The sequence below is a fragment of the Panthera pardus genome, unplaced genomic scaffold (assembly GCF_024362965.1).
Source record: "Panthera pardus isolate Hobbes unplaced genomic scaffold, ASM2436296v1 HiC_scaffold_2, whole genome shotgun sequence".
Lineage (NCBI taxonomy): Eukaryota > Metazoa > Chordata > Mammalia > Carnivora > Felidae > Panthera > Panthera pardus.
Window position 1 is genome coordinate 41798948 of NW_026526765.1, and position 17814 is coordinate 41816761.

At 46.8% G+C, this 17814-nt stretch overlaps 1 protein-coding gene across 9 annotated transcripts in view; it reads left to right on the plus strand.

Annotated features, from left to right (window-relative positions):
* The window catches only part of ABLIM3 (actin binding LIM protein family member 3), a 111025-nt gene that overhangs the window by 36296 nt on the left and 56915 nt on the right, over window positions 1-17814 (plus strand). For all 9 annotated transcript variants that reach the window (XR_008423703.1, XR_008423707.1, XR_008423705.1 and 6 more), the window contains 3 exons: window positions 2063-2200; window positions 12546-12729; window positions 14798-14910. Coding sequence is in view for 1 of the 9 variants with exons in the window: in XM_053907014.1 (XP_053762989.1) it covers window positions 2063-2200; window positions 12546-12729; window positions 14798-14910 (435 nt within the window). In the remaining 8 variants the exon portion in view is untranslated. The remainder of the gene's footprint in view (window positions 1-2062; window positions 2201-12545; window positions 12730-14797; window positions 14911-17814) is intronic.

Genomic DNA, 17814 nt, shown 5'->3' on the forward strand with positions numbered 1-17814 from the left:
ATTGCTCTGAGCTGTGGGGAGGATGTGATGATCATGGTACCGGTGAACATTTGCGGAGCATTTCATGTGCTTTTTGAAATGCTTTACATGTATTGACCGGTTTAATGAGTTAATTAATGATTTAGTTAACTAATTAACTCACTTAACTTTTGTCTTAAGTTTAAGACGGGAAACAAGTTGGATAAGGAGCATGAACTCGAGAAAAAGATTGGGAAAAGGATATTCTCCTGCCTCAGATGGCAAACTTGTCCGAGGCAACACTTTCAGGGCTCAGCAACCAGCTTTTTGCCCTAAGGTGCACCGGGAGTTCAGGGTACCTGTAAGTGAACGATAATTGAAAGTCCCACTTTCCTGTTTCTTATCTTCAAAAGGAGGAAGCAGATGAGATCAGTTACAAAGATCATCTTTGAGAATCTGGAGAAAGCTGTGGGATAGTGTACCTAACACCAAATTTTATATTTAATTAGAAATACTAGACCCCAGGTGCCTCTGTCAGGATATGCTGCAGTAACAAGGCAATGACAACAAAATTCCTCCTTGCTCACAATAGATGTTCATCCTGGGTTAGCCTTGGAGCTCTGCTCCATGACTCCCCAGTCAGGAACCCAAGCTGATGCATCCTGCACACCATCTGGGGTTTCACTGGTTGCTGGGCTATGGAAAAGGCACCAACTGGCTCATAGGGCTTCCAATTGAAAGTGACACACACACTTCCCATTCACATTTCATTGCCAAGCAAGACAGCACGGGCCACCCTTCATGTGCCTAGAATAAAAGATTCAAATTTCAGCCAACAGCCATTAACAACTACGGCCCTAGGTCAGGAAGCCCTGAATCAAGTGATCTCTAAGTCCCTTTTCAGTGCAAGGTTTGCGTGACTTATAACACTTTTGTTCAAATTGTAGGCAATAAATCGATATGTCTCAATGATAGACATCAATTCCCCTCCAATCAGGTGGTCATCTTCATAGCCAGGACAAGAGTGAGCCTCCTCCTAATAAGATATGAGCAAAAGATTTTAGACTGTTGCTTCAAGTTTGAGAATTGAGGAATTCTCTCCCAGTCCCCCTAGGGGCTTTCTACAAGAGAGATTTGACTCCTCATTGGCAAAGCTATGTCAACAGCGTATACATAATGAGTGGACCAGAGAGCTGTCAATATCCCTTCCAACCCTGAATGAAGCAGGTGCTTAGAATAAACAAACAAACAAAATTATTCTAATCAGATGACCAGATTTTAGAATGGTTAAGCAAAGTATATCTCAGGGACGGGAGATCTAGAAAAGTGGCCATGAGAACGTCTGAGCAAGAGAACAATAGACCCAGAGGCTAGCAGAGCTCTGCAGTATTGTTAAATGCCCAGCCTCCAGTGACTTCAGCCCCTTTGTCCTCTCTGCCAGATCCTTTTTCTTCATTAGATACTTCTGATGTTTTCTCAATGTTACGGAAACTGCCACTCAAAGGCAGCCTTAAGAGGCGTCCCCTCATCAACCTCCTTCCAAACTACAGTGCCTCCCCTTTATGCCTCTTTGTTACACAAAGTCTGTGCTACCACTGACTACCCTCATTTTACAGATGTCAAAACAAGAGGCCCAGTGAGAGGGTGTCACTTGCTTAACTCAAAGGCCGATTGGAGGCAGGGTCGGTCACCCATTTCTTTGAGACCCGTGTCAATCGCAGGACCCAAATTCTCTTTGAGAAGTTCGGGGCCTGGTTTTGGTCCAGAAATCACCAAAGAAATGGTATTTCTTGAAGTACTCGACTTCCTCTTTTACTTTTTTTTTTTTTCCACGAATTTGGCCACTATTATTGCGAGGAAAGGTTATGCTCACTCTTAAGTCTCTGCCTGCTTAAGGAGATCTATGGACTCACGTCTCAATGCCACTCACCTTCTCATGATGCCCGAGCTTGGCAGGTGCAGCCCTGATGATGTATTGAAGGTACTCAGCTAATTACTTCCCTTTCTGCTTTTTCTCCCAGTTAGGATTAGGACAGTGTCTTCTAGCAGAGTTTCTAAAGAGCAAGGGCCTTCTGGATGGTGATCTCTTTGTTTCTTTCTACAGTTCCTTATCAGCAGAATCCTTACAATCCCCGAGGCAGCTCCAATGTCATCCAGTGCTACCGATGTGGAGACACCTGCAAAGGGGAAGTGGTTCGTGTCCACAATAACCACTTCCACATCAGATGCTTCACCTGTCAAGGTAGGAGACCCAGACTCCCAACCCCCTTGTCAGATTGCAGGCCCTGGTGTCACCCCCCCCCCCCCAGGACATGCCACAGGGGTGGGCAGAGTGAACACAGGCTGCTGAGATACCTATACGGGCCCAAAGAAACTTTCCTTGCGCCTGTTATGAGAACTCTCCCATAGGCAGCGTGAAGTGAAGAGGGGACAGAAGAGTCGGGACGTTGGGGAGAGAGGGAAGCTGGTGACCTCAGAGTGGTAGCGCTGACCCGGAAGGAAAAAGGCAATCCCGCAAGCTTAACTTACAGTTCTGGAAAGAAATCCTGTCTTGTGCCTATAAATCAATCTGAGAGTGAATGAAAGAGTAAGCAGTCCTGGCTGAAAGTCAGCATGGCGCTGAGTCGAGCACCTGTTCTGTAACAATGTGGCAATCCTCAAAGGTTAAGTTTAACAGAGGAGAAGGTCCATTATGACTTCACTAAGGTCTGTAGTTTGGGGGCAGACGGATGTTGGGTTACCTCTGAACCCTTAGGAGCCATCAGTTCCTAAAGAAGCAGGATAACCAGCAGCAGGAAGGAAGAGAAACTCTGCTGACAGAGCCCAGAGACGCATCTGGCCCAAGCAGGGCAACACTCCCTTCCCCATCGTCCCTGACAGATGCCTCCCCAGCCTCCACTGCTTGAATGCCTCATCCAAGCTTCCTGTTCCACAGCGCAGCCAATCTGAGGTTGGACGGCCCTGTGGGTTATAAAATGTTCGGCCCCAAAGAGTTAACGTGGCACCTGTTGGTTCTAGATCCGCCCTTATGAAGTCCGATGAGCGCTTCGTGTTTGCCTTACAACCGTGACTGCTATTCACATGCTTGTAGCAGCTAGGGCTCCCCGTGCCTGATTATAGATCCTTAAATTGATCCTATGGACCCTTAAATTCCAAATTGTATCATCATCGTGGAGTCTTTCTCCTTGATCCATTCCGGTTTGTCAGTATCATTCTGAAAACATAGCGCCCAGAACAGACCACGGCTCTCAAGGTCCGCCAGCTACAGCAAGGGCAACATTTCTGTGAATATGACTGATGTCGAATTGACCTCCTGAGGAGCCACTTCACACCATTGACATAGACTGAATTTGAGGCCAAACGAAACCTCGGATCTTTTCGTTTTAGTAACTGCTTCCAACCTCAGTCTCATGTGTCTGAGATTGACTTCCCCTGCCGTCGAGAAAAACTCTGGATCTCTTCCTCAGGATCTAACTACACGCCGCACTGAGCAAATAAACTCAGCGAATAAACATACTCACATGCCCTAATTTTTTGTACGGAAGCATACATGGAGTATATTTTAATTGACATGGTTTAAATTCTATAGTGTGAATTGGCAAGTCCCTTTAGTGCAAGCTGACCTGCAAAAGTGTCTTGGTGAGTGACCATTGTTACATCCCCTAGAAACCGAGGCAGGACAGAGGGTGCAGACAATAAAATTGTTCTCGGGAGGTTTGAGCTAGCACGGTGCAGTTGTATTCTTAAGCAAGTGTATTAGTTACCTTTTGCTTACACCAAAATTTGCCAGTGTAAAATAATTTTTTATTTAGCTCGTGATTCGCTCGGTTGGCAGGGCCGTTCTTCCAGTCTGCGCTGGCCCTCCGTATCGCCGCTCGCCTCATGATATCGGTGGGTCAGCTGGCAGTGGTTGCCAGGCTGTTGAGCTGGGTGCCTGCATATGGCTTCTTGTCCTCCAGCAGCCTGGCCTGGACTCCTCTGCATGGTGGTCTCAGAGTTCCAAGGACAGGAGAGCAAGCTTCAATAAGCGAGACCCGTCTGAGTCTCGGCATGCTTCCTGCTTGCTAATGTCCCATTGGCCAAAACGAGTCAAATGGCCAACCCAGCTTCAAGATTGTAGGGAGATAAGCTTTGCCTTTTGTGGGAGGATTTGCAGATGTCAAGAGCATGAAGGCAGAGAAAGGAAGAATTTGGCCATTTTGACAATCCACCACAGGGCGGTTATGGAATCTCCTTTCATGGAGATTTTAAAGAAAAAAATAAATTTACTTTTCTGACTGTTTTCAATGTCAGCTGGCTTAGAAGTGAAACAAATGAGAGGATTTTTGCTTCCAGCAGTAACCAGTTATAGAGACTAGTTACCTTAAATAGCCGCATTTGAAAAAGTTAAAATCTCTATGAATTTTTCTTACAACTCTTTTACCGTGCCCTACTGTGCTGACATGAAAGGAAAGAACCTGCAGAGGTGAAAAACAAAAATAAAAGCAGAAGTCCTGATGTGACTTCCAAAGCCATATTTAATCCCCTAAACCTTGGAGACCTTGAGCTCTTGCCTTGATGGCTATGTGGATCATGGACAGGTAGAGGTTAGAGCCTGGTCTGAGTAGAAATCTAATAGGAGACCTCTGAGTAAAGCTGAGATTTTCCCCTATGAAAATCTTACTCTCATTGTATGGGTGGATGAGAAATAAAGTGGAGAAGGAGACAGCAACAAAACTTGTCTGTACCAACTTTGGCACTGGGTAGAGAATAAAGCTTTTATCAAAATGTCTGTCCATAATCCACCTTTAACATGGATTCATGTTCTATATTCATGCTATATATTTGGCATAAATTTTTAAAAAGTGTAACATCATTTAAATTCTTTTTTAATTTTTTTAATGTTTTTGAGAGAGAGAGAGAGAGAGAGAGAAGCATGGGAAGGGCAGAGAGAAAGAGAGAGAGAGAGAGAGAGAGAGAGAGAGAGAGAGAGAGAGAGGAAGACACAGAATCTGAAACTGGCTCCAGGCTCCGAGCTGTCAGCACAGAGCCTGATGCGGGGCTTGAACTCGGGAACAGCAAGATCATGACCTGAGCTGAAGTCAAAGGCTTAACCGACTGAGCCACCCAGGCGCCCCCAGAATTTAAAAGAAAGTGATCCTACATTTGGTAAATGGCAGAAGCAAATGATAGTCCTCTTTGGAGGAACTCAGCTTTACTCCAGACCTCAAAAAACTCCCTCAGATAACATTATTAGCAAAATGAGTAACTCATTCCAATCATAATGGCATAACTACCAGCAAAAGCAATGTAAAGAAGAATCAGGACCTTAAAGACTTCATAAATTAGTATTTTCTGACATTATGTAATGACTAGATTCAATACATTTAAGTAGGGGAGAAGGGCCATAAAAAATGAGCAGGACACAACACATTGTAACCAGTGCCTCAACAGATTTAAAAAAAGACACAAAACTTCAAAATAAAAATATGTAATATTTGAAATTAGAAAGTCAGTGTATGGATTATATGGCAGATTAGGTGTTGCTGGAGAGAATTTAATAAGCTGTAAGATTTAGCCAAGAAAAAGGTATATCCATATAGCCCAGAAATATAAGAAGGTAGTAAAAATAAAAGAGAAGTTCATACACGGAGAAAATAGTGAAGAGGTTTGACGTACATCCAATCAGAGCTCTAGAGATATGTAACAGAACACATGAGTGGGAAGACAGTATTTGGAGACATGACAGCTCTGAAGTTTCCAGAACTGTTCAAAGATACAAATCCTTGGATCCAGAAACTTAAGAAATCCCGCTAGAAAAATAGAAAATACTTACATCATCAGAATGAACTGCAGATTACCAAAGGCAGAAGATGATCTTAAAAACATCCAAGAGAAGAAATAGATCATCTGCACATGAATGGTAAGTAGACTGACAGCCCGCATGTTAGTAGCAACAAGAAAACCAGAGAACAGTGAAATGATACCTGTCTGTACTGAAAGAAATAACTATAAATGAAGAATTAGGTATTCAGCCAAAGTATCTTTCAAGAACAAAGGCAAACCCATAACCAACGTCATACTTAATGGTGAAAGACCGCTTGCCTGCCTGTAAAATCAAAAGTAGGAAGAGGATGTTTGCTCTCACTACTCCCATTCAGCATTGTACTGTAGGTTCATGTTGGGTCAGTTATACAAGAAAGTGAAATAAAAGACATCCAGGTTGAAAAAGAAAAGGTAAGATTATTTCTCTATGCACGTGGCATGATCTTAACATAGGCACTAAAAAACTATTAGAAATAAATAAGTTCAGCAAGGTTGCAGGGTAAAAGATCAGTATACCAAAATCAATTCTTTGTCTATACACTTGCAATGGACAATCTGAAAATGAAATTGAGAAAGCAATGCCAGTGACAATCGTATCAAAAATAAAATATGTAGGAATAACTTTAACAAAAGTACAAAATTTATACTCTGACAGTTACAAAATATTTAAAAGGATCTAAATAAATGAAATCTCGTGTTCATGGATCTGAGGTCTTAATATTGTTAAGATGGCAGTGTTCTTCAGATTGATCTATAGATTTGATGCTATCTTAGCTTACTTAGTATTTATTCCCAACAAAATACCATAGATTGAGTGGCTTAACCAACACAAGTTTGTTGTCTCACTGTTCCAGAGGCTGGAAGTCCAATATCAAGGTGCCAACATGTTGGGTTGTGGTCAGAGCTCCCTTCTTGGACTGCAGACAGCCATCTTCTTACCGTGTCCTCACATGTCGGAAAAAGAGAAGGAAAGCTTGCTGGTGTCTCTTCTAATAACAACACTAATCTCATAATGAGGGTCCCACCCTCATGATCTCACCTAAACCTAATTATCTCCTCAATACCCCCTACCCACTGGGAGTTAGGGCTTCAAAAGATAAATTTGGGGGAGGACACTATTCAATTCATAACAAATGCAGTCCCCATAGAAATCCCAGCTGGCTTCTTTAAAGAAATTGACAAGCTGATTGTAAAATTAATATGGAACCGTAGGGGATGTAGAATAGCCAAAGCAAGCCTAAAAAAGAAGAACCAAGCTGGACGACTCAAACTTCCCACTTGTAAAACTTACTACAAAGCAACAAAAAACAAGACAATGTGGTATTAGCACATGGATAGACATAGATCAATAGAACTGAGAGAGCAGAAATAAGCCATTAGATTTAAGGTCAACTGATTTTCAACAAGGCTATCAGGACAATTCTATAGGGAAAGAACAGTCTGCAACAAGTGATGGTAGGAAAACTAGATACACATATGCAAAAAAAAAAAAAAAAAAATGAAGATAGACCCCCCCTCCTCACACCATACACAAAAATTAGCCCAAAATAAGTCAAAAACCTACAGGTAAGAGCTAAGACTATAAAACCCTTAGGAGAAAATATAAGAGTAAGTCTTTGCAACCCTGAGTTAGGCAAAGACTTCTTGGCTGTGATGATGAGTTCGATGTCATCAAAACGGATGAGTTAGAGGTCATCAAAATTAAACACTTTTGTGCTTCAAAATATACCATTAACCATGTAAAAAGTCAGCCCACTAAATGGGAGAGGAAATTTGTGAATCTTACATCTAGGTAAAGGACTTGTATCTAAACTATATAAGGGATTCTTACAACTTACTAAGAAAAAGACAAATAATCTAAGTTCAAGATGGGCGAAGGATCTGAATACAGGTTTCTCCAAAGAAGTTCTATAAACGTCCAATAAACTCATGGGAAAATGCTCAATGTCATTAGTCATCTGAGAAATGCACATCAAAGCACAAGGAGACACACATCACACCCACTAGGATGGCCATATTCAAAAAGACAGATAATACAAGCGTTGGCAAGAATGCGGAGAAATCAGAACCCTCATCCATTGCTGGTGGGAATGCAAAATGTGTAGCTGCTGTGGAAAAGTCTTGCTGTTTCTCTAGGGGTTTAATGTAGAGTTACCATATGCCTTAACAAGGTCAAATTCAGAAGATATATGCTAAAGAGAAATATATGCCCACACAAAGACTTGTGCATGAAAGTTCATAGCAGTGTTATTCGCAAAGTCAAAAATTGGAAACAATTCAAATATCCAGCAACCAATGAATGGGTAAATAAAATGTAGTGCACTATCATTCAGCAATACGAAGGAATGAAATACTGATACATACTCCTACGTGGATGAACCTTGAAAACACAGATGGCCCAGAAACATGTAATAAGATTCTTGGGGCACCTGGGTGACTCAGTCAGTCAAGCGTCTGACCCTTGATTTCAGCTCAGGTCATAACCTCACGGTTCATGAGTTCGAGCCCTGCATCGGACTCTGCGCTGACAGGGAGGAGCCTGCTCCGGATTTTCTCTCTCCCCTCCCTCTCTGCCCCTCCTCCTGTCACTCATTCTCTCTCTCTCAAAATAAATACATACAATTTTTAAAAAAAAGCATAAGATTCCCAGTTTGGTTAATAATCAGGGAGAGGAAATTTAAAGTCACAATAAGATGTCATTTTGTAGCTACCATGTTGACTACCCATTATCAGCTTTCAGTGATGATATCCATCAGTGGAAACTGCTGGTGGGAATGTAAATGGGAAAAACTCTTTGGAAAACGGTAAGGCATCACCTTGCAAATACAGGAATTTTCAAAGCAATATTTCAAAACAAAACAAAACTGCAAGGAGCTCAAATGTCCTTCAAAGTAGATCAGTTATGATGTGGACAGTGGCATACAGCACAGCAGTGAGAATGAAAACTGCAGTTACATGCATGGATGTGGATGAATCTCAAAAACATAATCCTCCGAGTATGACACAAGCACAGAAGAATAAATGCCGTATGGTTCCATCGATATAAAGTTCCAAAAAGGCAGAACTAAACAACGCGTTATTTGTGGGTACATCAGAGGTGGTAAAGTGGAAAGAAAAGCAAGGGGAGGACAAACGCACAAATTAGGGACCACATGGGAAGGGGATGCTTCTAGGAGGTGCAAACGGTCTTCCAACGCACTGGTAGTGTTCTATTTCATAACTTGGTAGCGGCTACCTGGGAGTGTATTTTATTCTTCTTCTTTACACCATACGTTGGGGCGCCTGGGCGGCTCAGTCGGTTGAGTGTCCGACTTCGGCTCAGGTCATGATCTCGCGGTCTGTGAGTTCGAGCCCCGCGTCGGGCTCTGTGCTGACAGCTCGGAGCCTGGAGCCTGCTTCGGATTCTGTGTCTCCTTCTGTCTCTGCCCCTCCCCCACTCCTGCTCTGTCTGTCTCTCTCTCTGTCAAAAATAAACACTAGCAAAATAATAATAATTAAAAAAATAAACTGTACGTGGATATTGACTGTCTTCTGTATATATAATATATTTCACAATTTAAATATTTAAATGTTAAATAGATCGCCCTCGGTGGCCCTACTAATAACACTTTGGTTTTGAAATTCCGTAAAACTCAGTCTCATTTGAAAAGTTGAAAATCAGTGGAATCATATGACAGAATCCTGGGCTCTCGGATCTGGGGTGTGTTCTCAGTTACCACATAGCCCCTTCATTTCACAAATGAAGCAACGGAGCCCAGAGAGGTGGGGTAACTTTTTCAAAGCCACACAGCCCCTGAGTGGTAGAACAGAAATACGGACGAAGGTCCAGTGACCCACAGAGCAGTACAAACGTGCTGTGACTGTATGCCAGGCCTCTTTCTAGGCATTATATTTATAGTGGACGTTCGTTCCGGATTTTCTCAAAGCAGTGCCAAGTTTTCATATCCTGTCCCACTGTCAAACCAAATGATCTGCTTTTTTTTTTTTTTTTTTTTAATAGTAGACTTGTTGATTTTTTTGATTCACAGAATAACGACTGCCCCAGGTGTGTTCATTCCACATCGGTTCCATACTGCAGACCCTCTGCAAGGCCTTTCCTGTTATTTGAATGTTGGGCTCTGTTCAACCTCAGATGCATCTGTCGGTGCTGTCCAACTTGTCTTCTGTCCTCGCGTTCCCCACTGGATTTCCAGGAACCCCCCTGAGATCCTTATCAACCTTTACGTCCTTTCTACCAAAAACTTCCTCCTTCAGCTCCTTGGGGGAAATAGAGGAACTGATTGTTCCAAGTTTTCTGATGGCCTCCTGGTTTTGTCCACTGGGAGAGGTGGCTGTGAGGGTGGAGCTGGCTGGGGAAACAAAGGAGAGAAAAGAAGGAAAAAACAGGAACTGATTCCCATGAGGTCCTAGGCCATGAACTAACTAATTCCACAGCCATGAAGTCAATTGATCCGCCACCTGCACACCCCAGAACGGCCTGTACTCTGGCCTCGCCTGCTCTCGAGGCATTGTTTTGATGTGATGAATTTTCACCAAGCCCTGGTGGCAGGTGAACCCTCCCCCCACCAATCCCCACCACTCCCTCCAGCCTCTCTGCAGGCGTGGTCTCCAGAGGCTCTACCTCGCACTGAATTTAAAATGTTTTGGCACCTGGTAAGCCCTTAAAGAAGTTCTCCTTCTAGACTCACAGCCTGTCAGTGTCAGAAGAAAAGCTCGGGTCCCTTTTTAATCCGGCTTCTTCATTTTGCATCCATGTGAACAGAGACCAAGTTCATGGTCACCCACAGAGTTAGTGGCAGTGACAAAACCAGAGCCCAGATGGTCCAGCTCCCAGACCACTACATCTCCCACCGTGCTGCACTGTCGCCCTAATGCTGGGACATCTGGGGCTGTCCTCCTCCTCACTCATCCTGGCCCTGGAAGCCTGCAAGGTGAACGAACACTTGCGAAATAGTTCTGCCACGCGCCCGGAAGTCCCTCCTATCTTTAACCTGGCTGCTCTTGCAATGCAACTTTCCCTGTTAACGAGGAGGTCGTGTTTGCTGGGGTAGTATCACCCAGTCCAGGCCAGGTCCTCACGATTACAGGCTCAGAATTCCGTCTCCTTAGTTTCCACACCGCTGACCGTGCTTGAGAAAGCTCATTCGTGGTAACCAAGTCCACAGGAAACCAACGTATAAAATCAGAGTGCCTGTTTATTAATGGAAACAAGAGCTGCGATTCCCCGTCGTACTAGTTCTCATTCCCCTGACCAGCTGCGTCTCTCCCAAAGGCCAACTGCATAGAAAGCCAAACTCTCAGACGATCACTCTGAACACTCAGAGCAAGGGGGGTGGTCGTAGGGTGCGAATGGACTCCCTAATGGCCTTCCTTTGATTGCTGGCCAGCCCCTTCCTGGCTGGCCACCCTTGCTTTATAGCTGGATCAATACACTCGGCAGTTCTGGTGGCCCCGAGAGCCATTCGATCTCCTGGAAGAGGCTTTGCCTCTTTCTGCTCTTCTCATTAGGTGTTGATTTCATAACTCAACCCTCAGAGGGAAATCTCGTTTCCCACATTTCTAAGTCCCTCGGGGGAAGGGAGTCCCACATGGGTTGAGTCGTTCGAGCACCTATAATTATATCCACCTGCTCTATCTATTATCGGTCCTACACATCTTCATATTGTCTGCAAGGAAATCCCACAAGACCTTATGAAATCATATTGCCTGTCTATTCAAAAGCTATCAGTGCAATTGGCCACTTTTGCAAATAGGTGATGGGACATCATTATAACCTTCTCTCGTCTTTTGTATATGGTAGAGAGTTTCAAAATAATTTTTTTTAATGTTTTTAAAAAACTATCCGTGGCTTCTTAATATCCCACAAAGCCTAAACTTCTTAAGCTAGACTCAGGCCCTCCTCCAACCGTCAATATTTTCCTTTATTACTATTCTCCGTTCCCTAAAAACACTACCCCAACCCCCGCCCCACCACCACACGAATATCACTTGCAACTCCTACTTATGTGCTGTGGCTCATCCTGCCTTCAGAGTTCAGCCCAGCTGCCGCCTCCTCCAAGAAGCCTACCGTGATCCCTCCCCAATGACATTGCTCCCTTTTCCTCCGCACTAACAGCACTTGCTGCCTGCACCAGCCCATGGCCTATCGCCCGTGACGTGTGTTCCATAAGGTCGTCTTTTGGCATACATTAGTAGCTCATTAGTACAGTTCGGGGATCGTGTTTTATCATTCCTGCCCAGAGAACAGACCAACTCGTTATGTGTGTGGTGAGAGCAGGTTATAAACTTCAAATCATCCGTCCCATTGCCACTCTAAGTTGTCTTCACCTAGCACAGACTCCAGCCCGTAGAAAGTGCCCAGAGGAACTTTAACTGAATGATTCTTCTCAAATTCATGATACCACCGGTATGGCATTGTGTGAGCCACGGCGGCCCTAAACTTTCATCCATGTATTGAGAGGGCTGCCCATCAGTGGTCTCAGTCAGGGCGCATCAGAAGCAGCCGGGGAGTATGCTAAAACTCAAACTCCTGGACCTTAGCCCCAGCGAGCCCGATTCAGGCCCAGGCGTCTGCACCTAAAGGAGCCGGCCGGGCTCCCGATTCTGACGCAAGTGCTCTTCGGGATATACTTTCAGAAACGCTAGCCCCGTGAGGTCCAATCTGCCACCATTTTCTGGCCACATGACCACGTCAGACACCAGCCTTGTCCCCAGTGAGAACCTCACGCTTGCAGACCTTCCTGGACTCAGCCTGCCCTTGTCTTTCTGTTTGTTGCCCCCAGTGTGTGGCTGCGGCCTGGCCCAGTCGGGCTTCTTCTTCAAGAACCAAGAGTACATCTGCACTCAGGACTACCAGCAACTCTACGGCACCCGCTGCGACAGCTGCCGGGACTTCATCACCGGGGAGGTCATCTCTGCCCTGGGCCGCACCTACCACCCCAAGTGCTTCGTGTGCAGCTTGTGCAGGTGAGCAGGTGGCCGGCAGAGGGCGGGACCCTCTGCCCGAGCGCCCTGGCAGTTCTGGGGCTCCCAGGGCTGTATGCCGGACACTCAGATTTTTAAGATCTCACGGGTGAAACGATCTGACAGGCCAGTGGTTTGCAAACCCTTTTTTTTTTTTTTAGTTTTTTTTTAATGCTTATTTATTTTTGAGACAGAGAGAGACAGAGCATGAACAGGGGAGGGGCAGAGAGAGAGGGAGACACTGAATCTGAAGCAGGCTCCAGGCTCCGAGCTGTCAGCCCAGAGCCCGATGCGGGGCTCGAACTCACGGACCGTGAGATCGTGACCTGAGCCGAGGTCGGACGCTCAACCGACTGAGCCACCCAGGTGCCCCTAGTTTGCAAACCTTTTAGCAGCTGAATCCAATCTGTCAAATATGATCTAATACAAAACACTAGTTTGTCCGGCGGTCAAGACAAGAGTAAGGATCCAGGCATCCACACTCAGCCTCCCACTTCCCATCAGAAGTCCTCAAAGGAGCCGCTGAGCACCCTGGCCTCTCACAACCCATTTTGGAAACCAGGCACCTGGGCCAGCTCCCACACCTTCAGCCACATGTGGTTCAGAGATACCCGTTTGTAGCCTTCCTCTGTGACCCTGGAAAGTGATCCGACCTCTGTGGGCCTCAGCTTCTTCATCAGTAAAATGGGCATCAAAACCACCCCAACCTCAGTGGGTTTTCCTGAAGATATAAATGAGTTGGTGCTTGCAGAGACCACAGCTCAGGACATAATTGGGTCTACTTTTGCTATCCTTGTCATCATCGTATAATAAGCACCTAGCCTCTCAGGCTACCTGGTAGATGATGGAAACCTCCCCCCCACCCCCTTGCCCTGAATCCCCAGTCACTTGTTAACTTCGCAGATGTACATTAAGGGTCCATTGTATGCCAAGCACCACATTAAGGAGATGAGAAACCTAAAGGAAACCTCAGCCCTGCCCACAAATACATTAAAATTTAATGGACTGCTCTGATTAAGTCACAAGTAGAAACAGGGTTTGGAAGAAATATATGCATTTTTTAATCAGGAAGGGAATTTATAGATTAATTATTCTCCCCATGAAATAACTACCTGTTGGTTACCAGCTAGAGTTCCCAGCTGAGACTAATGACACAGCGTATAAGCAAATAAAATCACCCAGCGGAATTCATTCATTCAGTCGTCCGTCTCTTAAAACCTGGGCCCTGGGGCCCAGACTCCCAGCCCCATTGGAGGTTAGCACAGTAGGGTCCATACGGTATAAAGTGAAGTTTCTGTCAGGCCCCGTACGGATATAGTGCATCGTCCTTTGCCACAAGTCAGCGCCTGGGCCAAGATGAGAACACAGCTCCCCCACGTCACCCCGGCGCTCCTTCCCTTGTCCCACGTTGCTCACGCAAGGGCGGTGGAGCGACTGGAAGCCTGTGTCCGGGGCTGTGCCCAGAGCCTGTGTCCCAGACTCTGTGCGCAAGCGCAGCTGAACAATGGGCTTAATGCTGCCAGGGACTCTGTACATAGTTTATATTTGGTTAGGGAGGCAGGACGTGTACAAGTTGGAGACCTTTGAACCCTGGAACCCAAACGGCACAAATGCGGAGGAGAGGAAGAGGGCATCTGGGCGCTTCTCAACCTCCCGGGTAGTGAAAGGAAGAGATCTGGGTGAATCGAGGAGTTGGATGGCTTCTTCTTGACATAGGGGGGGATAGGTGAGGTTGGCGTGGAAAAAGTCCTTCCAGGAAGAAGGGACAACTCGAGGAGGAATTGTTAGCCAGTTCGTTTACAGATGAGAAGTGTAAGCTCAACTAAGTGTCATGATTTGCCTAGTGTTAAAGTCATGTAAATGGCCCCAGTGGGCCTCCAGTTCCGGTCCTGGCCCCAACTGAGCGCTTCAGTCAGCCTGGTGCTGCGAACAGCCCTTGAATTTACCTGGTATAACGTAAGGCAGGCTGTGTGCGGTACCGAGCTGTGAGCCCGTGCGCTGTCAGCTCACCAATAGACGTGGAATCCCTCCAGAGGAGAGGTGTTGAATTTCTCTTTCACGTCCCTTGCAGGAAGCCTTTCCCCATTGGAGACAAGGTGACCTTCAGCGGGAAGGAATGCGTGTGTCAGACATGCTCCCAGTCCATGACCAGCAGTCGGCCCATCAAGATCCGCGGACCGAGCCGTGAGTCCTCCCCCAGGGCACCTCCCTGTCCGCCGGTCATGAATCCTAGGGCTCCCTGTCCCGGCTCCGTCACCGGCTCCTGCGGTCCCGGAGGGAAGTGGGGGAGGTTTCCACCCTGGAGGACTCCTGAAGCATGACCCAGTTGGCACCCTGCCCGGACTCACAAGCTTCCTTAAGCAGAAATGCAGGGAAAACAGGCTGCTGCTGCTAAATCATGACAGCCTGTATCATGTTTGGCCCCTTGGGTGGGGCTCTTCTGGGATGAGCCGGGCTCCTGATCTCCTCCCTCCTCTGGACCCACATTCCCCCGGGGTACCTTAACAGGGCTGATGAAGCTACCAGTGGTTCTCAATTTTCACAAACTCTACTAAAAAGTATACACAGACACGTCTTTAAGGGGAGAAATACGGGAGCGAACCACCAGGGCTGTGCTAGTGTCTCTTAGGGAGTGTCCAGGGGACCACTGCGTCAGCTTCACTGCTGTGACTAGTAAACATGCAGATTTTTAGGCCCGCTTCGGGCTTCTAAGAAGGGAACCCAGAAATCCGCAGGCTTAATAAGCTTCCTGGGCAAGGCGCTTGCTGCTGCTCCTAAGACTGAGAACCACCGTTCGAGATGAGGAGCATCAGCCACACCAGAGCAAATGTTGTGTCTCGTCCCCAAACCATAGATCTGGGGGGAAACTGAGGTTCAAGAGGGTACCTTGGAACACTCATTCAAATGTGTGGAGCATCCATCCCACCCAAGTATGTCTAGCGGTAAGATGTCTGAATCACGGTTCCCACACGCCCTTGTCAGGCTGCTGATGGCAGGTGCCCACACACACACGGGCCTGGCCCCAGGGTCTACGGTAAGCCACGCTAGGCTCCGGTGTTCTTATGTTACATGACACTCCCCCTGGCCTCCCCAGCAGAATCAATGAAAACCCATTAGCCTCCTGTGCGGCATCTCCGTGTGGGTGCGGGCACCGACAGAGTCAGCATGGCAGGGCTGCGTCCCCCTGCGGGGGTGAGCACGAAACCACCGAGTCGGCAGGCCTCAGCCCCTAGGGGTTCCATGAGAGATTGCCCGGTGCCGTGTGCTGGGGAGAAAGACGATGGGAAGGCTCCCTCCCTCGCCCTTCCTTCCCCTAGACCTAATCGGATCTGCTCACAGAACATGCAGACAGCACTTCCTTCAGCGTCCCCGGTGACGTTCATGAACAGTTCGCTGGTCTGAGCAGGTTTCCATCTCAAGGTGGCTGAGCACACATGCTGCTGTCTTTTATAATTCCTTGAAAGCATCGTGAAGAATGACAGCAAGGCTGGGAGTGCTGGGGTGCAGGACCACGGCCCTGTGACGGATGCTGCAGAGGCGCCCAGAGACCAGCAGACCACGTGTCAGGCCATAGAGAGAGGCAGGCTGGAGCCAGCAGCCTGCCAACCCTCTGTGTGAAGCACAACAGATACGCAGCCTTGCTCGGGCTCTGTTTCCCCAGCTTTATGGAAAGCAGATATATTAGTATCCAGGAGGCAGACTAACATACATCATAGTGTGTAAAATGCTCTCTAAATATAAAGTGAGGGATGCTGCCGACTTGGAGATTTAATCTGGAAAGCACGCCGAAGAGAGAATATGATCCCTGGGTGTGTTGTTTCTCGTGGCTTGTGCTGCAGTATGCATTTCTACGTGCATCAGGGACCTCGAAGAGGTGGGAGACTTCCTTGGCTGCGTGTGGGAATCCTGTATGTGAGCGTGTCCTTGAGGAGAGGCTGCTAAATGTCTCCACCATAATTCTCCAAGTCCAAAGGCAGAGAGGGGCGAAGAAGAGTGAATAATGGGAAGCAGGTGAGCACACGAGCATCTCCAGGGGGAGCACGCAGGATCCTGGCTGGTCTGGTTGCTGACGAAGTAAAGACATCAGTGTGTGGATCTACAGGGCATATGTTCCACAGAAGTGTTTTCTCCCCAAAGGTGGTCACTCTCCATGCCGCACGTAACCAGAGGGGATGTTGGAAGATCTGCTGAGTTCCCGAAGGATAGAGGAAACCAAAACCAGATTCAAGAGAGGGCTAAGATGAAGAGCCTATCATAGAAAAGGAAAAAGAATGAGGAAATACATGGTGTATTTTCGATCTGCAGGAGTGTGACATTTATCCCTGGAAGGTGAATAAAGACATTCTGCAAAAGCAAGAGTAATGTCTACTCAAAAGAGATCAAGAATACTCAGGAACTATCAAGACAAAAGAAGTATATTACTTTTTACAAGAGGAAGTTTTTCCTCGTCATCTTCACTGAGAGGAATTGGCAGTAGTTGCAACATCACTATCACCATCACAGCTGTCACCACCATCGCTGTCAACACCATCACCACCACCTTCACCACCACCACCTTCACCACCACCACCTTCACCACCACCATCACCACCAACACCAACACCACCATCACCACCACTGCCATCACCATCATCACTACCAACACCACAAATACCACCACCACCACCATCACCACCACCACCACCATCACCACCACCACCATCACTACCAACACCACCATCACCACTACTGCCATCACCACCACAACCGTCACCACCACGGCCATCACCACCACCACGACCACCAACACCAACACCAGTACCACCACCAACACCACCATCACCAGCACCACCACCACCAACACCAGATCACCACCAACACCACCACCACCATCACCACCACCACCATCACTACCACCACCACCACCACCACCACCATTACCACCAACAACACCACCAACACCAACACTATCACCACCAACAACAACAACAACACCAACACCATCACCACCACCACCAACACCAACACCATCATCACCACCACCACCATCACTACCAACACCACCAATACCACCAACACCACTACCACCAACACCATCACCACCAACAC